The sequence below is a fragment of the Puntigrus tetrazona genome, chromosome 9 (assembly GCF_018831695.1).
Source record: "Puntigrus tetrazona isolate hp1 chromosome 9, ASM1883169v1, whole genome shotgun sequence".
NCBI lineage: Eukaryota > Metazoa > Chordata > Actinopteri > Cypriniformes > Cyprinidae > Puntigrus > Puntigrus tetrazona.
Window position 1 is genome coordinate 6,684,694 of NC_056707.1, and position 23,905 is coordinate 6,708,598.

General features: G+C 37.1%; 1 protein-coding gene across 1 annotated transcript; it reads right to left on the minus strand.

Moving 5' to 3' along the window:
• Positions 1–1,524: 1,524 nt before the first annotated feature.
• On the minus strand, positions 1,525–23,515 carry LOC122351204 (cholecystokinin receptor). Its single transcript, XM_043248124.1, has 5 exons — positions 23,130–23,515; positions 9,973–10,221; positions 6,898–7,159; positions 5,211–5,338; positions 1,525–3,466 (listed from the first exon to the last, which is right to left on the minus strand). The coding sequence occupies exons 1-5, from the start codon at positions 23,290–23,292 to the stop codon at positions 2,937–2,939; spliced, it is 1,332 nt and encodes a 443-aa protein (XP_043104059.1). The 5' UTR covers positions 23,293–23,515; the 3' UTR covers positions 1,525–2,936.
• Between the last annotated feature and the right edge of the window lie 390 nt (positions 23,516–23,905).

Below are 23,905 nucleotides of genomic sequence, written 5' to 3' on the forward strand. Positions count from 1 at the left end.
AGAACAGGTAGATATTATCCTTTGCAAACAACATCTGTGCAACCTACAGCAGGCTACAATCTATTCTTATTTTGCATTCGCAGTTCACTTTCCATTCGAACACAAATTCGCTATGTACTAATTATGGGTTTTTCTCTCACTTTTGGACTCCTCCATAAGCATAGATGTTTTACAAGTTGAAGTAAGCCGGTTGTTTTTCACTAGAAACACATGGTTTGTCAATCTGGATCCAACTTGAGGAAGTCTGACGTCTGTTTTGCAAACATCTTCACAGGAGGATCTCTATATAATAGCCTCATGAAAAAGGAGTCATGATAGGCCTGGAAAGGTCAAAACTAAATGCATCTGCTGACCTCATTTCTCTTCTCATTAGAATAAAGCAAAAACATCTGCCGAACAGCATTTTAAAGCCTGAGTGAGGCAATGCATGATTAGCTTAGATAAAAGTATGTTAATCCTTTTTCAAAACACGCAGTCAAGAAGAGCTCAAATGATAATTTTCAACTGTGAGCACTGTCACCTTTTCCAATCCGAAAATAACAACCTAAATTAATGGGATGCTATTTTAAAATGAGCGAATCCGACAACATTGTCTGGGTGATCCCATAAAACTGATCTTTGTGTGTGATCCTGAATACCAACCCATTATCCAAGTCATGAGAGGCGCAGGGGAACGATGCCATTAAAGCCCTGGCTGGTACATTGGGGAAAGTTTGGACGGCCAAGTGACATAAATTTAATGGGGGAATTGGCAGCTTTTAAGGCCTGCTGTGTGATAGACGGTCATCAGGGCTGAGGAAGAGTGTGGATAACAAGGTATCAGAGCAATGTTCATATTGTTGACTGCGAAGTAAGTTCAGGGAGCAGATGCATGTTGATTAGAAAGCCATATATAGCCAGTGGAAAAACTATGGAGCAAATAAATCATCAAAAAAGGGACAGACTAAGTGTAGGTGGCAAAATGTGGAGAAAGGTATGTAATATGAATAGAGCATTTTTGCTGGTTCCTGCTGGGTTATGATTATGCTTAACTGTACCCACTGATGTAAACTGGTGTTATTTTGCACATAATGATGGTAGAAATGAGCACGAGCAATGTAAAGTACACAGGCAAAACTGACTCTATGTCATGTTTTAAACCAGTGTTTCCCATCCATTTTTGCATTATGCATCTCCAAAGCCATATCTGTGAAACTCAATCATCCCATTATCATCACCAAACCAAAGATGTAATACTTCACAAGTTTACACTAATTGTTTAATGCTAATGTTACCTATTTTTGGTTTTCTTTATTTACTGAAAAAAACAATTACATTAAAAACAGTACCCTATGGGACAGTCATCTGTGACCATTTGAAGAATTGGGAATTATAATTTCAACTTGAATCTTAAATTCAAAGTTACTTGATGAGTAATGAGTTCATGTAAATCTGTTGTTGTTGTTGAATTTTTATTTTTATTATTATTATTATTATTATTATTATTATTATGTGTGTGTGTGTGTGTGTGTGTGTGTGTGTGTGTGTGTGTATTCCAATTCTCATAACTTTGTACTTAAGTTTAGATTTTGGAGTTTCAGCTTGATTTAAAAAAAAAAAAGTAATTAAAATCAAAGTGGCTGCAAAAGTGCATTGAACTCATCACTCCAGGTTGTCACTTTGGCAGCACTTTATACTTAAAGTCAGCCATTACACTGACATTTTCAATTTTAGTGGCTGGCAATATTTTACAGTCACCAAGTCTGAATTCCCATGAGTCCCACGGAAAAATATCTGACATTTAATTAAGCTTCACTCTCTAACCTGCCTCAAATAACATTTTCTTTTCTAACAGAAGGACAAAACAATCACAAATCAGGTTTAAGTGTTCTTTGCTGTTGTTTGCTGATGAATAACTAGAAGAACCGTAATACACTTATAGTCATTCAGTCATTAATCAGAATGTGAGATTATGACAGATTGCCATGAGTTCACCACAATAAAATCATTTTCTCATTTAGTAGATCTCACTTACAGCCACAGACTGTGAAGGCCACAAAGGACCACTTCAAAAACAAAACAAAACGTCTTCAGTCCAATAAAACATTAAGATGAAGCCAACTGCCAAAATCATTGTCCTGTCTAGCAACAGACCATCATCATTAACTTTGGAAAGCTGCTATATGTCAGTGTTTCAGAGTTCTGAACTTATGAATAAAATCTCTCCCGATGTTTCTTGACCTCAGAAAATATAAAACACTATACAGGCACTTAAATCTACAACAAAAGGAAAAACCTTAACATAAAATGTAAGGCTGGCATTCGACTAGCCATTTTCAGACATTGACGTAGTTGTTTGAGCAAGTCAGTTAATGTAGTTTCTCAGTAAGCACTAACGGCTCTAGAAACTCTGCTTCCTGCTGAGTTGATGGTCTTGCTGGCACTGATCTAGCAAGTTCAACATTATCGTTCAGTCGATAAAGGCAACCACTGAGCTTCTTTTCTTCCCGAAGAGATATTATTCTGCTTGCATTTGATCCACGCTTTTCTTCAGCAATCTCTACACCACAAACTTTACCTTAAAAGCAGAACGGTATGCATGGTCAAAATGATTTTTCAGTGGTTCTTCTACACCAAAATCAATTCAGTCAGAAAGAAATTGTACAGGCAGTCGTTTGGTGTCTTATTGTATGTTAAGGGTTTCTGTTGTTGAGTGAGGATGACAAACCTTGAGGTTGGTGGTTGTTGACCTTCCCTACCAAGTTGTTCGGACACTACCTTACTTATATACATTTTATACAAGTCTCTAGTGAATATGTAACAACATGAGCAACCATGGATCATAAAGCAATTGCCGATGTTGAAGTGGTATGTGGTAAACAATCTAAGTCTTCTGCCAAAAGTAAACCCTTACAATATGCTAATATCCACCCCATTTCTACTCCATCTTGTAAAAATCAGCATGGTCCCATTGTGCTGACAGTGGTGTAGTTGAACCTTGACATGGATGCTCCGGTGGCAGTTACCTCATCTTCCCCTTCCCTGAAGCCTCTTCTGCGGCAGGGCCAGCAGCAGCAGGAGAAGGTGGCGAGAAGCGCCTTTCGAAAGCGCTTGTTCATAAAGCAGTAGATGATTGGGTTGACACAGGCAGACGTGTAGGACAGCAGGTGGATGAACGAGATGGGGGCTCCAGAAAGAGCCCTGTGGGCCGAGGGAAGGTCGAATGCTTTCCAGGTGTTGACTGAGTACAGCGGCATCCAGCAGATGAAGAACATGGCCACGATGACAATGAGCATACGGATCACTCGCTTCTTGGCCATTAGTTTAGCCTCGGAAGTGTTGCTACGGGGTCGGTCCACCTTTGCAGAGCCTGTTGGGGTGAGGACTGACATCTCCATTGAACTGGGCTTTTTGGACACTTGGATGTAGCAGCCATCTCCGTCATCGCTGCTATATAAGACAGTGGAGCTGATACCATTTTTCATTCCTAAAGAGGAAACATTGCACATTCCTCAGGAAGAAGCTCTGAGGGAGTATTTCAATAAATACAGATCAAGGGGAAGCTTACATTTTTGATCCACATTGCATTTGAATGAAAATACTATTAGTTGCAAGGCAGAATTCTTATGCAAATGTCACAGTGTCATCATTTTCGACTGCATTTTAAATTTAGAGAATTTCAAACTTGATTTTGAATTTGATTTTGAAGTGTAATGTTTATGAATACTGAAGTTAACGACAAATATAGTTGAGGCAGTACATTTAAGCAGCTTGGTTGAATTAATACTCTGTCCTCCTGTGATTTTAGACCAAAAAAAATCTAATTAATGGAAAATTATGATTTATTTTATATAGAGATTAGTTTTCTGTAGTTTGTTAAATCCCTTCGAGTGTTTAAAGAATGCATATTACTGAAACAAAAAGCAATTATTTCGTATCTAAATACTTTTCTTCTGTTTTCTGTCTGTTTAAGGTGAAGTATCACACTTGACCTAATGAATACAAGAGTGTTAAAGGGTCAGTTCACCCTTTAGTGAAAATTCTGTCATTAATTACTCATCCTCATGTTGTTTCAAAACTGCAAGACCTTCGTTCATCAAAGAACACAAATTAAGATATTTCTGATGAAATAGAGGTTAAACCACTGATGTCGATTGGACTAATTTAACAATTATAAAAATATATAATAAAAAATTCAAGCCCAGTATTAGTTAATCAAATCAGTCGCAATCAAATTACTATTACAATCAGGTCAATTTTAATAAATTAGTCCAAATGGCTCTCAAATCTAAGCTCGCAATCCAAAACTTAGTTAAGTTTGAATTGCTGTAATGACTCATTCACTTACAGAATAAGTCAGAACAGTTCTTGGCTGAATCATTATTTCCATTATATCCTTTTGAAAATAATTGTTTCTGTACTTGTATAATTAAGGCTCAAAAGACATTATTGATCTGAGCAGCAGTTAAACATTTGGAAAAGATTCTAGAAAATCAGTAACACTCTATTTAAAAGGAGTATTCTAATTCTTTAACGATTATATTAAAGAAATTAATCTGTATGCAACTGGAATCATTAAGTGGAATCTGACCTGTTTTGTTCTTTATGATTCACAAGCCTTGTGTCTTTCACTAAACAATAACCTTCATAAGACCCCACAGCAGGATGTATTTTGACATTTTTGAGCTTCCTCCTTTTGCACAAATTGTTACCAATAAAACGAGAAGGGAAATGACATTTTACTAATTCAAATGAAAACATCTTAATGGGGTAGAGTGGTGACTCAGGGGAAATGGAGGCATATTTATAACATTAATAGGATGTGATTTAGAGTAAAACAGTGGAATTCAAGATGAGACATAATCAAAACAAATCCTGCAGATATTAACTTGTAAGAGCTCCATCAATTAGCAATTTAAGGGTAATATTCAAGTTTATATTTCCTTTTTTTTTCGTTCCATGCTTTTTTGGGGGCAGTTGCGTAAATGTTGTACAGCTGCAATTATATTTGCGAAAATCCAATAGGTCACATTTCATTACTTAGGAAATTGAGCCTCATTCACAAACAGATGGCCATGACTGTACACACAAACAATTAAATCCTCAGTGTAGGTCATTAAATACGATCACGGTGACTAGCACCGTTAATACCCTATGGGATGGTCTGAGGCTTACTAAAACATGATACTAAATTAGACTGCATTGTGTAATTGACTTCTCAAATGGCTCACCACTCTGTCCCTTCTTCTGCTCCAATTCAAATTGTATTCCACGGTAGAGTTCTCGAGAAATGAGCCCATAAGCAATGATCATCACCACTCCAGGAATGAAGAACAGAACAAATAGCAACAGGATGCACCTAAAACAACATGAAAATGGGTTGAAACACCATTTGGAGAAATGGTTTACCTTCAAGTGACAGTTTAGGCACCCTCAGGCTCATCCGAGAAGTAGATGAGTTTTGTTTCTTCACTAGAAAAGATTTGGAGAAATTTAGCATTACGTCACTAGCTCACAGGTGAATGGGTGCCGTCATAATGTCATAGTCAAGCTTTTCACCTAACAGGACGTTAACTGATGGACTGGAGTTGTGTGGATTATTTGTGGAATATTGTGATTGTGTTTTATCAGCTGTTTAGACTCATTCTGACGGCACCGGTTCACTGCAGAAGTCATGCAATGCTACATCTGTTATGATGAGGGATGAGGAAGCAAACTCATCTAAATCTTAGATAACCTGAGTACAAATTAAATATATATATATATATATATATATATATATATATATATATATATATATATATATATATATATATATATATATATATATATATATAGTTTTTTATATCATTAAAGAATATAAATGCTACCACTCACTAATTTATTTATTCAAGGCCACTTAAGGTCTGATTCAATAAAAACAGTTTCACTTTGATTATTCAAAACATTGTTTATTCTGCGAAATAATTGTTTTTTTGTTGTTTTTCTCATTCTGATTACAATTCTGAATTTATTTAAATATCAGTAATTATTCTCCGAAGTGTGCAGTCATGCACTGGCATAGCTTGAATGGAACATATTCGTGATGTGCCTAACAGCACCTCTTCCCTTTTATAAAACCACTTTAATGCCCAGCCTCTTGTGGCTTATTACTGTAACAGAATACGCAGAAAAATTAGAAAAATGTACAAGCAAACTCGGAGGAACATGGAACGCTGTTGTAGTCCCTTGCTGTCTACCTAGCAACAGCTGTCATAAAACACAAATGTGCCGCAGGAGGCGTCCAGCTGATGTTTAAGACCCCAGCTCCTTACCAGAGAACTGCAGAGTGACTCAAGTTGTGACAAACGCAGACAGTCAATGATGTTACAGTATGAGTAATAACAGGATGCTTTTCCAATTAAAGAAATTTCCAGAGTACAAAACAACTTAAGCTCTAGGGACAGCATCTGCGCCATTACCAGTCAATCATTTTAAGCATTTCAGTATACAAATAAACAAGTAGGCACTTCCAGTAGCCTACGAGGCATTCTAAAAACCAAAATGCTCTTTTTATGTACCCTTTTATGCATTTGATAAAACTTACAGTAAAAACTGTAGTATTTTGAAACATTACTACAATATTAAAATAACTACATTTATTTAATTTATTTTTATTTCATTATTTATTTTCAAAGCCACATCTTGTACATTCAGCATTATTTCTCCAGTCTTCAGGGTCATACGATCCTTCATATGCATTCCAATATGATGATTTGCTGCTCAAGAATAATTTCATGTTATGCATAATACAGTGTGTTCAGGACATATGCACTGACATATGCAAGAACCAGATTTCAGTCTAACCTTGGTCATTGTCCTTTTTTAACTCAACAGTCCAGTAAAAGAAAGGCAGATCACAAATACATGAACACTCACCAGGTTTGCTCCACCTCGCTCCTTGACCAAACATGGCGGCACATGTGAGCTGTAATGTTGTTGGGCTTGGTAAACTTCACCAGTGTGCTGTAGATGGGATAGGGTGTCATAATAAGAAAGGACAGGACCCAGGTAGAAGCAATGACTTTGTAGGCATGGGATCGGGTCTGCCATGCCCGGGACTTCAGCGGGTTGCAAATGGCACTGTACCTCTCAATGGCTATAGCCACCAGACTGAAGGTAGATATACAAACAGAGATGCCTGTAATAAAGCAAAGGAATTACAAAGGAATTATGTCACAGTTTACTGTAATTTCGCAGTATGCAATTTTACAGTATAATATTGTTATTGGAAGTGAAAACTATTTTTCTAATGTACAGTGAATATCCTTAAGGGGCATTCCTACAATTCCCTGCGTAAAAACTCATGTTTGATTGAAATTGATTTTCATTGAAATAACTGTTAATTGTATTAGTATTTATATATATATATTCATAGAATTTGTATGTAAATACAAACTTAATGTATAAAAATCTGTATGTATAAACTTAATGTATTAAAATTAGCATTGCGTTAAGAGCCTAGAGTTAAGAACGGTTTATTCAACAAGTTTTCTGATTCAGTGGCTGCTATATCCCTATACGTAGTCAATGCAAATCTGTATTTATTTCCTCCAAAAACTGAAAGCTTGACAAAATCCTTAATACGTTCTTCTAAAAAATACAAAGCTTAGTAAAACCAACATTTCAGAATGGCATTCTTGTTCGAGAATGAGATTTCCGACAGCACCTCAAATTTGAGGAATTAGTGCCCCGATGGCGGAAGAGCTTTGATCTGATCTCGCCCTCCGCGCCAGAGCTCATACCAAGGAAATTGTTCTTTGCTTTACAAATCCCCTTCCTTCTCCGCCCCCTCGAAAAACAAACAGTGGGAGGGAGGCTGTGGTTGGCACAGCGTGTCGTATGCGCTGCCCTGTCGCACTCCGACACTGTGTGGGCCGCAGGCCACTCGCACACTCTCAAGCAAATAAGATCTGCTCTCTTGTGAACTGTGTCATCTCCAGGGCCTCGACCAGACAGTCAACATAATGCAGGAGAAAAACGTCCTTTAGAAACGCTATCTGATCACCCGTGAATACCAGTTAAGAAGAACATGACAGTGTAATTGTTTTCCGGCCACCACTTCTGAATTGTTCCTTGTGCTTGTGACTTTTATGCAAATGCATAACAATATGGCCCACTGCTGCCCACGACAGAATTATCTTTTGATTTCGTGCCCCTTCAAATCATTCGCCAGCAGCCCTTGTGTGTCAGATCTGACCTTGGCATTGTATTGGCTGTTGCAGGATGAGCCTTGACTTTCATTTAGGGAGGTAGTGATCCGTGAAACAGCGCAGATCGAGCTGGATCTATTCATACATATGTCTGCATCAGTGGACGATTTCTCAAAACGTAGGTCAGTGCCAAAATTTGACATCCTGGTAACTGTATAACAAATGAACAGTAGTCTCAGCGAGACATTTTGAGTTGTGTTTTATAGTCTGGCTCGTATTGCAGCTTATTTCAGTTGTTTTTTAACAGTATGCGTAGGAGACAAAACGGTAAGAGCGTGATGCTACAATAATAAAAAATATAGATTTAGAGCTGGCACACAAGCTGTCTTTATTCAAGTTAAAGTAAAGAAGTTCTGATATGTACTTAAGTAAAAAGTATCCATATTAGAATCACACTGCTAACTGAACATCTATATCTCACTTTGCATGCTTTTACTTTTTTGGGGTTTTGGTTTGAATTTGAATTTTGAAGGGTTAGGCTATTATTTGACCTAGCTCCCCCTAAACATTATTATAAAAATGCTGTATTATAACATTTGTCTGTTAAATCGTTACTTTAACTGTAACAGTAGATAATAATGACGTCTTTTATCATACAGTATTTTGAGTGATGATTTAGTAATTTAGTTTAGTTTACATTAGACTGTTATTAATAATCTGGATGATATTGCTAAGAGTTTCTAGCTGTTTAATTCTTAACTAAGCAAACAAACGCAAAACTACAAGCCAAGACTATTTATCATCGAATGGCGATCCAGCAAAACTAAAGTAACAAGTCTGGTTTGAAAATGTAAGAAGCAGAAAGTGCAGATATTTAAATTTTAATGGGTAAAAGTAAAAAGTAGTCAGAAAAACAAATAGTGAAGTAAAGTACAAACAGCTGAAAAATAATTACTTCCCAGCTCTGTAGAGATGACATTAGCTGCTCTACTCAATTTAAGTACAGTAACTCAATTTAACTCAAGTTAAGTCAGCTTTTTTTCTACAGTGCTTTATAAAATACAGAGCCCACATAACATGTGGGAGAAATTATATATATACAGTATATATATATGTGTGTGTATATGTATAATGGCCCACATTTTAGTTGATGCATTATAAGTATTTAGCATATTATTCTGTACTAGATGTAAATTATATGCAAATCTAGATGTAAATTGTGATGGATTTTTTTTCTCCCTAAATATTGACTGTAATACAGCTCATTTTATTGGACATATTCAGTTAACATGGCAATTTTGTGGATATTTCTTTCCCACAAAAACCACTGTACACAATTTAGTTTTTTTGTATAATGTAATAACATGTCTAAATGTCCATAATAATAATTCAAGCAATAATTCTTCATCCCTGCTCTACAACATCGGCCGTCACTGAGATCCAGACACTGGAAGAGTGCTCCTTTCAACACCGTGCATTGCACTAGATGCATTTTATTGCTTTTCTCCAAAATCAGATGATCATATGAATTACTGCTGCCATAATAAAAAGATGCATTGAAGCACAAAGGAGATGGGTTTAGACAAACGAATGACTATTGCTGTATGCGTCTGTACAAACTGAAATGAAAATGAATGAATGAAAAGTAGCAAAAATTAACATCATTCAAAGATTGAAGCCACATAAAGTTCTGCAGATCTAGGCAATTAAGTCTAGCAGGGTATGCAGGTCGCTGTTCTATTCTTTGTGATGCTGCAAGTATGCCTCGTTTAAGGTAAGAAGAAATGAAAGTGTGTCTTACCCATGAGATAGGCCACAATCTTACACATGGCAGCTCCAAAGATGAAATCCTCCAGCAGGTTGGGAATAAGAGTGAAGGGCATGCAGAAAACAGCCATCATTAGATCACTAATGGCCAGGGAGAGCAGGAATGAGTTGGTCACCGTCCGCATTCGCTTATTCACCACCAAAACCACAATGATGAGCAGGTTACCAAACACACTCAGCAGGAATATGAGAGAGTACAGCAGTATGCGCAGCGAATCCATTTCTGAAAGACAAAGATCAAATAATATATTAAAGGCTCTATCAACAATACTATAATACCGAGCTTATTATATAGGATAGGGACATTTTATAATGTCTCTATGTTATCGGTTCATTGCAGGGTTAACATTAGATAATAGAAAATCAAATAAATGGAGTTGGTCAATGATGAGTTAAATAGTGATTGAGGAAAGATATGGGAGGAGGGTTTAACTGGCATTTAATTGCTCTGATTAAAATCAGTAATCACTTTTAAATATGCCAGATCATTGCACATATATTTAATTACTGTAATGTTCAAAATGCCTCAGTTAATGGAACTCGCCACACTCACCCTTTGATTACTTTTTGAGTGTATTTTTCTGATGGAAAATTATATAATTACAAGCATATGGTGAAATATTTCTAAAGGTAAGACATGACCAAAGAAAACAACAACAACAACAACAAAAAACTGTTTAATGAATCTTTGTGACATGTTAGGTAGAGTGTTTAATTAGCAATATACACTCCACAGTGACTGTTTCTAAAACACTCAGATAACCTACACCGTTAGCAAGTTAATTTGGTGCTGTCAGGTTTTCTTGATGAATACTTAGAAGCAATAAATGCCTCAAAGGATCCTCAATGTAACCTTGGGTGATTGGTGATTGGGGAAAAAAAACAACTGCATCATCAAATAACACCCTCAGATTATAACGACTCACGCAAACACTTGAAGACATAGCTGATGTATTGTGTTTTTCTAGCTGATCTCTGTGGCCATAAATCTGAATTTTTACACAGGGAATCATTCTTTCTGACATATCCCATCACTTTGTTGGAAACTGTAACAGAAATGCTAATCTGTAATTGGGAAGTTGTATGACTGTTGATCAGTCAAAGGGGAAATATGGTGAATAATGGAGAAAAATGGCAGGATTACTGCAAAACAATATTAAACTATGAATCGTAACTCTGCCGCAATGTCATGAACTTACAATGAATTCATTTAGTTGTATCATAAATATGGAGCCCTTCATAAGCCACTTCACTATTCACACTGAAGACGTCAGAGTGTACTATATGGGTAACTATATTACATTTTTTTTTTAATAACTTTACTATTATTATCATTTTTTTTAAAGGTCCCATGAAGTGCCTTGAAACACACAGCTATATTATATTACTAGGGTGCTGCCAGAAGTGTGCACTCATGCAACGTAATTGATGTTATACCGAGTGAACGAGACAGAGGGAAGTTTGAGAGTGAAGAAAACAGACTTCTTCACTACTTTTTACCCACAGTGCATTCAGATTTCACAACCCTACTGGAAGAGAGAGCTGGAGTGAACGAGTTTGAATGAGAGATGCCGTTTAATTTACAAAAATAATTTGTTGGATATTAAAAAATGTTTGTTGGTAGAGTATACATTATGTCAAAATAACAGTCACATGAGGGCGCTCTATGGCTATTGTCATCTTACATGGGTGCAGTCAAGATACTGCAAATGATAAATACATAAAATTACAAAGGTGTACATGTTTATTTTTGTTGACAGTATGTTAATGCTCATTAACATATAAGTATTACAAAGCAAATTAATAATATAGCATCAATGAACCCACATATATAAATATAAAGTAATTTTAAATGGTACTGCTATTAATATTTTCTAAAATGAGGTACATGTAATCTAAAAGTACATATGCGACGAAAATGTTTTCTCAACAGCCACGTCTCACATGCAGTGTACACGTCACCGTCTGAATCTATTCACTTCATTTGGTTTACTCCTCTTAATGTAGTCAACCAAGGGGGTCTGAAAAGTCGCTAAATAGTGAAAAAGTTGCTAAATTGGCAACACTGGGCGGGTGCTTCAGATTATAGAGAGCATTTGATTGGTCAGAAGATTTCATGAGAAGCAGAATTACGAGATGACACCAAAAAGATTCACTGATTCGTTTTACCTGAAGTGACGGAACTGCAAGTTTGAACGCTTATATCTTCTAAATATGAGTTTTGTCACTGTTTTGGAGCCCACTGGCTTATAGATAACCTTGAGACTAACATATTGATACTAACAACCAAAAAACTTTCATTATGATTTCAGGGGCACTTTAACTCTTTTTCTGTCAGTTCAAAAAAAGAGAAAAAAAAACAGCCTATAAGATATTACTGAAAAGTGGTTGTGTTTTACATACCATTTCAAAATAGTAATTAAAAATATGCAACCAAAGGATACCAAATGTAAATGTGTAAGAATCAATCAATAACATGTTGACTATTCTGAATACAAGAATCTACCCCTTAATGTCTACAGTGGTTTACATGTGAACTTTACATTAAACTGCCTCTGATCATTAATATTTTTGGTTTGTTTGTAGTTTTTTAAATTTTTCTTTCTCAAGAAGCTGCTTTCCGCTGCTTTTGTTCACGGGGGCCCTAAAGCAAATCTATATGGGCCTATTTGGCATTGACTGTATGAGACACTTTTTCAAAAAATCTTGAAAAAGAACTACGCCTTTAAGGCTTTGCTTCTGCTCTAAGTATTTTTGACATTGAAAAGCTCCACATAATAAACAATCATCCATAAGAGCACTAAGCCTCAATTTTGGGACCCAACTATTCCAAAAGAAGCCATTTTTTTGGCGAAGTGCTACATATTCCAGCTGCTTTCCATTACTGCCTCTGCAGAGAGCAGTCAATGTGAGCCAGCATGAGCAGGGAGGATTATGGGATGTGAACAGTCATATCCTGTTTGTGGCTTAGTCAGGCTAAAGCAATCAATCGAGGCCACGTTTGACTACAGCGCAGGGTTCCGTGTGCGCTCCATTACTGATCGCCTGTAGCCACCGGTCTTAAAGGATTAGACCCAGCAAAATGCTGCTGACATCCTCAGGACTTTGATCTCACGAGAGATTGGTCCACACGAGTGGCTCGACTAAAATCGATCTCTCACTTTTCTCTGTCGTTGTTGCGAAGAATGTGTTTCATCCAAGAAAAAGAAGAAGGTGTTTATCAAGTACCCTCCACATGGTGCTGTACTTTCCGTAGGACGCCTTATGTGGGAGAAGCGTGAACTAAACTGTTTGAGGATTGCTGTGGATTCTGTCATAGTCGTGGGTTTCAAAGGCCTTGGGAAATACTTAGAAGTGTCAGCGTTGCCTCGGGATGGGATTGGCTTGATTTGGGTTTAAAACAGCATGTGTCATCGTTGCTGCTAATTGGATTAATATGCTATTTTGACTTCTTTGTTGTATTACGCTTCATGCTAAATTGATTTTGCACATTTTTGCACAATGGGTCTCATGGCATAAACATATCTGGGTGTAGCTACGGTTCGACAAAACAGTTGAAAACTGTGTAAAAGTAACTATATGCAACTTTTAGCAACAGCCCACTGTTGACTCTTCTATGAAAATTGACAAGAAGTACACTTCAGCATACCTAAGTGTAAAGGGAATGTATTGTTAATTCATAGTTATAGTTTAAATAAGATACTTAACACTTTGAAGTGTACGTAAGTGTGCTTCTTTAAAACATTACACTTTTAAGAGTGTACTTAAATGTGCTTAACAGTCATGAAATTGTACTTGGGTAGATGGTCTTTTGTTTAATATGTTATCGTTAAGTACAGGTTTTTTAAAATATATACTTTGAAGATTTGAAGTACACTACGAATTCACATTCAATACAATTATAGGAAGTGCACTTCTTTTTTCAAAAGGGGTGTTGAGCTGTCTTATGGCATGTTTACATGAATTTTATTTTGCTTGATTGAAAAAGTTTGCATACAGCCATTCTCAGACGACAGCAAAGCAAAAGTAGTTGGGTCAGTAGTTGGTGATGTCACTTTTTTAAAGAAACAGCACATGCATTATGTGCACATACGTAGTTTTGAAAAATATACAGTTTCTGAAAACATGCACATTGAAACCCATTTTCAAAAGTGTTCATGCCCCCAAAATGCCGCTGTCGGATAAATGAAAACAAAAATTGTATTTTTTTGTTGAAAACACTGTTGTTTAAACACCATCTTAGCGACCGTCCACAAAAATCAAACAGGATGAGTAACATTTTAGAAACATAAATATTCAGCAAGAAAGAGACAATAAATTACATTATAGAGAAACACTTGTTCCCCCTTGCCAATTGAAATGTTACAAAAAGACCGTCTAATCGAATTCAATTACTCTTTCCTCTGTGCTCTTCTCCCTGTGGATGAATGTCTCCCTCAGCATATTTCATCATGCAATCGTGTCGTATGTGACAGATGTTTGTTTCAGGATGATCTCTCAACATGTCCTATCTAGCACAGACCTGTATAGTCAACCTTTGCAAGTCACATAGCTATTCAAAGTATCCAAGACAGCATAGTGTGGAAAAGAATGAGGACTGTAGGTTATTGATAATTCATTTAAGCTGATAAAAAAGCCATTTTGAACCATTCATGGAGTGATGTTTTATTCAAACCACTATAAACTCTTAAAAATAAAGGTGGTTTATTGGCATATATGGTTCCAAGAAGAACCTTTAACATCCATGGACTCTTTAAAAGTGGAAAAATTAAGTTCTTAAACTGTTAAAAAGTTGGATTCTCATGTTACGAATGGACAAAGTTTCAAAACTTTCTCCTGAAAGCACACTTCCTCACAAGCATAGACCAACGAGAAAGAGAGATCGCTCATCAACGCCCATCACTCAGCTGCACTGCACTTAACTCACACAGGAAGTAGGCCTATGTATCCAAAGAAGTGCGTTTTTGGTTGTAAAGAAAAGATAACCTTGTTAAGCTTTCCCAAAGAACCCAGCGTCACATGAATAGTAGATGCTCTTTGTTTTTCCGGGAGAGCAACGGAGTTTCACAAGTGTGTCTGTTGACAAACGTTTTATAAATGAGGAACAGTTGGATGCCGTATTTGCACATTGTTTGATGCTGAAAGATGGAGCAGTCTCAGCTATAAAATATCCCGTTCATGATTCAGAACTGCAGATGGTAAGCAGTGTTTCCAGATTGGAAATCTCCAAGTACCGTACCAGAAGCTCAAAATTAGCTTATTTGGAAGAAAGTGATCAAACACAACACAATGTAAACACACGGAATATAGCTATTTATCTAGACCAAAGTTTTTAAAACGACCTGGAAATTACCACAGTAGATGAATAAATTGGCATATCTAAGTGGAAAGCTGTACAAATTTGATGCCGCCATGGACCACAACATAGTGCTTGTTGGCTTAAAGCAACACTGTGTACCTTTTTCTGTTTAAAATTTGCTAAATGCAGCCTATATAATGAGCGAGTACATCATGAATTCATCTTCCAAATCGACTTTTTGTCTTATTTCAAATCACTACAATACACTAATAATATATTCAAACTATTGTAGCCAGTTTGGGTCATCACTGCTGCGGAGTAACACATACCTGGGTGAATCGCCATAGACATAAACTTGGAGAAGTAGCTCCGTTAGCAAATAGCAAATTGTGCAAATACTGAATTTGAAGTACATTTATTGGATTTTTCATTATTGATCGTACATCGTTCAGAAGTCTAAGTTATCATACGAAATGATAATTATCATATGTCTAGCAACACTGATGTTAAGTGAGGCGCCATTAAATGTCGGTGTTTTGTCGGCAATCGGCCCCTTTTTTGCTAGGCCCATATGGCGTTGAGCTAAAAAAGGATGCAGTACTAATCTATGGGTACTCAAGATTAAAATAACATTGGGTTTAACTATGTGTGTGTTATGACCCCTTTAAGTTAGTTAGTATGAAGCCAGTATGTGCTTCAGACTATTAGAAAAAATTATATTTTTAAGATTTGTTAATTAAAAGGTTATTTCTGCAATGCAAAGTGGTTCTTCTAAAGCACTGCTTAAAAAACCACATATTTTACGAGATTAATTGACGGCCTTTTAATTGTTCAATGCGCATTTCACTGTGAATTCAGCTCTACTGTTAATAAAGTGATTTAACAAGGATATTTCAATAAAATACAATAAACCTTTTTTTTATTTTGATGCTAATATATGAAGAGTTTAGATAACCGATAAATCATAAATCACAATTTTTCTTATGTTATCATGTGTCTTTATTGTGTTTTGTTGTGTTGTCTTCATATGTAGAAATGGTTACAAATAGGGATACAAAATGTACACAATAAGGAAATCAGAATATTTTGTATCACAGTTTGTAAAATTGTAAATTCATTGTTTAAGAAGGGTATATTTTTGCCTATCAATTCTTATTTTTATATTATATTATTTTATATTATATGAAGTTGCTGCTGATCCTATTGCACATCCATTAGAAGTTTTTTAATTGTCTTTACTGTTATATTTTTGCCCAAGACTCAAGATGATAGATGGTTAGATAAATTTGATGTATAGAACGTATACTCTAGCTTTGTGTCTACCATACTTAGCATTATCTAAAATGTGTTATGCAAGGTATACAGATCATAAAATCAGATGGATATTGTTTAAAAGTGAACTGAATATTTGTTCCAGGATGGGATAAACTACAGCTCATGTCATGAATTGCCTTGGCCGTGTGTCATGTAAACAAAACATCACTATGATTTCTCATCACCCCTGTCCTTTTCTATCTCGCAACACATCACCCCTAGAGCCGCACAGCTACTGTTTCAGCTGTTGAACTTCCCCGTTCCAAAACTCCACCATTTACTATTTCATCAATGCTTTTGGCCTCATGATCAATTCATGAGAAGATTGAACTGGGTTATGAATACAGGTCTCAAACCAGAGAAGGAATGCATGAATAAATTACAATCAAGAGGAATCAAGATATCATGAAAGTTAGTGGCATGAATTATGAATCTGAGGCCAAATGTGAGTGCATAAATATTTTAGATTCGTGTAAATTGTGTTTCCTCGCATATCAACAGCATTTCGCATGCGCTAAGTCATTGTCACAACCAGTGCTATAACTCACTAAAGGGAAATAACTAACTCGAAAGGTATTTTTACAGAGTAATTTTTGCCTTAAATAGGCATTTTTATTTTTAACTTATAAAAAAATAAAATAATTCCTTAATTCTACCACACGCACAAAAAAGTGTTTAAGGTACATTTTCGGTTGTATTTATTGTCATTTCAGTTCTTCTTTATTTTCGTAGTTTATTATTATCAGGTTTATTTTGCTCAAAAATATATATTTTTAGAACCTTTTTAACATTTAATTAGAATTATTGCATTATTGCAAAACAAAAAAAATACTGGCTGCAATTGGCTGTAAGTGCAATTTATTTAGCTAATTTACTTATTTTAAACTACTTTTAAGCCACAGAAATATATTTAAAAACAGAGATTTAAAATATAAAAAAATCTGAGAATAAGCCCCATTAAATTGTCTTCTTTTTAGTAAAGCTACTAAAATCCTGGGATATAAAGTAGCAATTCACCAACAATGACAAAGCCACGCGTCACAAACAGTTGCTTCACCGTTGCAGCAACGATGATCGATTCTATAGCAGATGAATGTATAATCATGGATTTTGCAAGAAAGCTTGATTGTCAGTGAAAGTCGGAGGTTAACAGTCCATTTAAGTTGTAGTCAATATTCCCAAAGCAGCGAAGCGATCCATGCTGAATGATGTTTGTAATTGGTGTCTGTGCTTGTCCCTAATTGAAATAATCAACTGTTCGCTAATTAAATCCGCGGGACAAATCACATGTGAAACATCAGGACAAAAACTCACCTGCAACTTGTTTTTGTAAGCTATTGTCTGTGGTATATTTCGTAGAAATCCCTTGTAGTCTGTGTGTATTTCGTGAGAGCACAATATGCAATTTTTCTGTACCCAGATCCCACAATGCAATCTGCACTGTTTGACCTTCTGCTTCCATTATAATGAATGAACTATTTCTTTTATTTTGACTAATTTGATCAGAAAACCAATAGGAAAAACCGCCACTTGCTATTTTTAAAGAATAATAGGCAGCTTGCAGCGTGCACTGTGTGGTTTTCTCACTCCGATCGTAGTGTTACTGAATACCCAGCATTCCTGCATACAACTTTAGAAAGATTCACGGCTGTAGCTCGTTCCTCCAAACCGATGACCTTCTGAGACCCCTCGGTTTGCTCATGTCCTTCTGGGTTATTCAGACCTACTGTATAGTGTAAACTGTTGCATTGTGCTGGTAAAAACGTCATGTTCTTCTGTATACATTCAAGGTCCCGTGTTCTTACATTCTGTGAGCGGCACGCAACAGAAGCAGTTTTTTTCTCGCCCGCGTCATGACATAAATCTGCAGAGAGTCTAGGAGCGCCGCAGGTGTTAGTGACCGTAAAAGTGTCAGGGGATAAGATTGCATCAGGGCAGGCTGTGTCGGAGCGGAAAAGCCCACACAACTTTTACAACTCAACGGTCTCAAGTGTCAAGTGAAGTCGTTATCGATGGGAGCAACTTTATAAACATTCAGGAAACTATGAACATACTGAAAACAGGACTGGGAAAATGCTGCAGTGTAAGAATTTAACCTCGACACCGGACAAAAATGACACTGAAACTGATAAACGTACCACAAATAATTATTAATTATTAATAATAATTATTAGCATATTGATTATATTCTATTCTAGTTATTATATCTAATTAATACAATTATATTCCATCATAGTATTGCTTTTACAGTATCTTTATTTTTTTGTTTTGGCTTTAACTTTTATATCAGTGTCATTTTAGAATTTTAAATTATTTTTAATGTTATTATTATTATTCAATTCAGGTATTTAAAAAAAATAATGGCATGCCGCATGTTATTATACAAGCCGATAAATCTCGTTATACAGTTAAAACTGCCACATAATTTTTTAAAAACAATTAATTCCAGACACTACTTCTCTGTTGTCTGTCCACAAATATATGAACATCTTAAAAGAGGCAAGTAATGCAGCGTGGACACAAATTTATAATAATCGGTCTCTTAAATGACTGGGTTTGTGAGTTGTGTGCTTTTACGTTACAGCCAAAAAACAAAAGTAATGCCATAATTTGGATTCGGATCACTGTCTGATGTGCTGAGGACAACCAAACAACTCATTTGTCAATTAAGGCCATTACAAGCACTCAGGAACACCATATACTACTAATGATAACATCACAATGTCTCCTTCTTTCTTTCTTTCTGTGAACAGTGTGGAAGATTAATTCCGCATTGCTGACTGCTGATTTATTGCGTCCGTGTGATACCACACAGCATCCATAAGATCCTCAGGAGACCTCTCACAACAACAAATTTAAAGCAGCAAATTATCTAATGGTTAGAGTCAGTCACTGGTGTCAATCATCATTTGTTTACAAATGTTGTTGCTATATTAAGCCAAAGCATGACGTTCTGCGTCCTCTCAAATTACCCCAAAGCAGCTTCATCGACGGACTCATCTAAATGTTAAGAGCTCGTGGCTGGAGACCTCATCCTGAGAGAACTCAACAGGCGTCTCACCTGAGATCAGAGGTTGCATTGTTTCAGAGCAAATATCTTCTACTGCCTGTCTCATCATGTTAACACAGCATGTGTTTGATCACATACAGCGGCGCTTCTCAACTGTTGGGTCACAGCTTTGTTCTTACGGGGTCAGCAGGGAAAAATACACCGAACGGAAATCATATAAATCAACTAACCATGTAATTATACATAGATAGCAACAACTGAGGGAGCTTATATTTATAAAATGTTCTAAATGAATGAATGCAATTGTGAGCTTATTTTGGCTGGGAATGAAAATGTAGTCGACTTCATCGTTTGATGCCAGTTTAGCATTGAATTAAAGGAATAGTTCACCCAAAAATGAAAATTAACCATAATCTACTCGCACCGAGTCAGGTGTATATGACTTGTTTCAGTCAGAATTTATTAAAAAAAATTATCCTGGCTCTTTCGAAGCTTGATAATGCTGGTAGATAGCGGCTATTATTTTGAAGCTATATTTTTCTGTCGTATAACTAACCAATATGCGTTTTCTAAAATGTTTTTTTTGTAACAAAAATGTTTCTATTTGAAAAAATGTTAAAACTCAATCCATCGTCTCCTGGTATGAACGTTCATGAGAGAGTCGAGTTCTGGCTTCTCGGCTGACCTCTGACCTCTGACGTGAGCCGCGTTCGTTCTTTAGCGACGTCCTGTAGCTCAAATCGGTGAGTTAAAAAGGAAATCGCTGAGCTGACATGAAGCACGTGCTCGCCATCCTGGAGTCGTCAAAGAATGAATGAGTGTTCAGTGTATGCTAAAAGGCCAGAATGGGTGGATTTGAAGAGCGCTGCTGGAGCGCTGTGTGATGGCGATAATGACAGACGTGTGTTTGATGATCAGGGTTTGAACGCAAGAAGAGAGAGCCCAACAGCCTCTGCTGATGGAGGAAATGGACGGCAAATATGTGTATTGTCGAGCGGCCTCTGATTAGGCTCCTCGGTGGCAATGCTCTAAATTTAGCCTGCGCCCAGAGGTACGCTGAACGCTTTCATCAAAGCACCCAGAGAGAAAGAGGAGAAATCACTCGCGTTTGCTGTAAAATGTGAACGTGTGTAGTAGCGTGTGCTGTTTCCACCTCAACCCGACTTCTTAAATGACGTTTAATGCTTAACCTAATGAAGAAGTCAGGCTGATTGAGTGAATATTCATTAGCAAAAGCATTCAAATGTTAAAATGTTTCGTAATTTATGTTATCTGACAAACAGTGTTGGGGGTAACTTACATGTAATGACGTCACAATATTTAACTACGAAAACATGCAATTGTAATCTGTTGCTGAGGGAAAATTTATTGTCTTTTTTGTGATTAAATTACAATTGCTTATGAAAATGTTAATGATTGCAAAGAGGGTGGTTTCTGAATAATCTCTCTCACACACACACGCACACACATATATATATATATATATATATATATATATATATATATATATATATGGATTTTATGAATTGCAAATGAGGTGCTATGGTGGCTATGCTCTAAAACTAAAGCATTATAATCTTAATTAAAGCAATGGAGGATTCTGAAAGTCAGTAATCAGTGTTGAGTACTGCTAGAACAATAACCCCGCTTGCTTTGTTTGAATATGATAAGCAGTTGAACACATTCATTCGAAATTCAAAAAAGTAAACAAAAAGTATTCATGTAAACAGTTAGATTCATTTACTAAAGCAACTGAAATAGCAACGCTGCTTGTTGCATTTTTAAATAGGGTCTAATTCAATATTCAGATTTATTTATTTTTTACAATCCAGTCACAAGCGTGAAGTTTGCAATCCAGTTAAAGCGCACATCCGCGTGAATCCTTGAGGACCCCCCCGGAGCCTGTCATGCATTGTCCATCACGGATCTAATATGAGGAAGATTTGTCTGAGAAATATTTAACAGCGAAGCAGCTGACTTTATTGCTAATACTGGTTTTCTCTTCTTTAACTCTTTACAATATTGTATGCTTTAATATTTTACTATTTTGTGTCGTCAAGTTAACGTTAAGAGCGGTTGTGTAGCATTCGTCATCACTTGATTTGCTCTAGATAAATAATCTCTTTACGTCGTAATACAGTCCCTCGCGTCATAATGCCCAGAGGGTGATGCAGTGAAATCTGCTGAATTATTTACTTGCTCTGGCAGTGATTCTAATAGCACTGGAAAGGCAGCGAACCCTGTTTCTTATATAGACATTGCTGGCTTCATTTAGATTTGTGAAACAAATGAACTCATTTAATCCGTCTTTTCACATCAGTGTGAATTTATTTATTCCTCGGACAGCCTGATGAACTGCATGCCTTTTGTTTGTTTTTTTGTTGTTGTTGTTATTGGTTAGTTTTTTTTTAAATTAGTCTCGTTTAATGTCATTTTAAAACTGCAACTTTTCTCATTTAAACCAGCATTTATTCAGAGCTATTAGATGTCCCAAAAATGTCATGCTATATGGAGCATGACAGAGACTGTAATTAAAAAACTGTCAGCATGTGCTTATCTACAGCAGCCATGTAAAAATGTTTACATTAAATCAATGTGTGCGTGTGTGTGTGTGTGTGACTACAGTGGACAGTAATACACTTCCGACCCTTCACTCAAATGCAAGTGTTTCTCACAGGTGTCTAATTAAATAGCCTAGTCTACATTAGGCTTCCACATCCAGCAGGCTAGACACACTTTATCATCCTTTTGCCGTAGCGTCCCTCTTGGGTTGAATAAAGCAAATAAGGCATCAGAAATTAATAAGCCATATAGGATTATAATCGCATCTCAATTCTCCCTGCAGTGACAAATGGAGCCACAGAGACGCTGGTACAAATAAATCTACAATATCCCAAGATATAACAAGCATTGTCCCTTCCCTAACACCCCATGGTGCAGTAACTGGATTATTATACAGCAGCATTTTTATCATTTATGATAACTCTTTATCCTTAATGGTTACCACGTCGTGCCTACACAAATTAGTTTACACGACAAAGACATAACGTGGTATGCCATCCTGTACGCGAAACACTGAGTGACTTTTTCCGATTTCCTTTAAGCAATCTGTTGCGCAACCCTTTTTCGGCGCCGCTAGAAAGCAAACGTCGAGTATCTAACTAGACTTTTCAAACTAAACTTTCTCTGAAATGTATCATAAAGCGATGCATCGCCCGCATCATTTTTCATGAAACGCACGGAACGCGCGGAGCAGCCCACCGTTACTATGGTTACATCCTCGGGCGAACGCTCCCGTTCTCGAGCGTGTGCTTAGCGCGTTCCGACCAAAACTTGCGTTCGCACCTTTTACTTTTAAACGCTTCCTGGCTTCACTCCGAGCCACGGGGTGGATACTTCAACCTCTCAAAATGTCAAAACGGGCTCGCGCGCGCTTTGGCACCTCACGGCGAAGGAGAACGAGTGTGTTGGACGGACGCGTCCTGAGCGCGCGTCGGGAGATCCTCACCTTTGGGTCGCGCCGGTTCCGTCTTGGGCAGCGGAAGCGCGTCTCCGCAGGTGCCGTTAGGGATCTCCAGGCTCCCGTTTAAGGTCCCGTTCAGAAACGAGCTGTTGCGGAACTGAAGGCATGCCCAAATCCCAGATGTATCGTTGAGCGCTTGTAAATCCATTTCGGACCTAACCGCAACTATTTTATATCAGCGTTTCCTCGAAATCATCCGCGTCTAACGAGAGCAGACATTTAAAGAGGGCGAATTAAGAATCGATAAAGAGGTAGGCAGTGAGAAATAAGATTAGCTCATGCTGAAATAAAGCGTTGTTGCTCGGCGGTGTGTTGAAGGCACGGTCGCTCTGTGTGAGAATGTGATGGAGAGCGGCGCGCCACCGAGTCTCTCCTCGCGCCTGGGCTGAGCTCAGGCTTTATTGATGAGCTCTTAAACAGCAGGGGTGGGAGTTTGGGGGTGAGCCGGTGGGATTCGGGGATTTGAGCATCCTGGAGAGGAGGAGACACTGAAGGGAGTTTGTGGAGTAGGCTGCGCGCACATGGAGATTTAGGGAAAGTTATGAATGGTGCAGCGGGAGGAGTGAAGCTTCGGCGCCCTCTTGTGGAAGCAGCACCGCTTGTCTGGATGCGTTTGGTCTTTTTCCGTTTTGGTATTTTTAATATTATAACAGACATAATGTATTTTATTGTTGATATATCACACGCCAATATATTGATAAGTATTCGTCGAACAATTCATGGTGTTGCTGTAACAAATATTTGCACTTATCTTAAAGTAC

Excerpts from the sequence above, each read along its gene's own strand:
- LOC122351204 (XM_043248124.1), bottom strand. The coding sequence starts at position 23,292 with ATGGATTTACAAGCGCTCAACGATACATCTGGGATTTGGGCATGCCTT. Across the intron at positions 5,339-6,897 it reads AGCGAGGTGGAGCAAACCTG|GTGCATCCTGTTGCTATTTG; the intron begins GTGAGTGTTCAT and ends ATGTTGTTTTAG. Across the intron at positions 3,467-5,210 it reads GCAGAAGAAGGGACAGAGTG|GAATGAAAAATGGTATCAGC; the intron begins GTGAGCCATTTG and ends TTTCCTCTTTAG.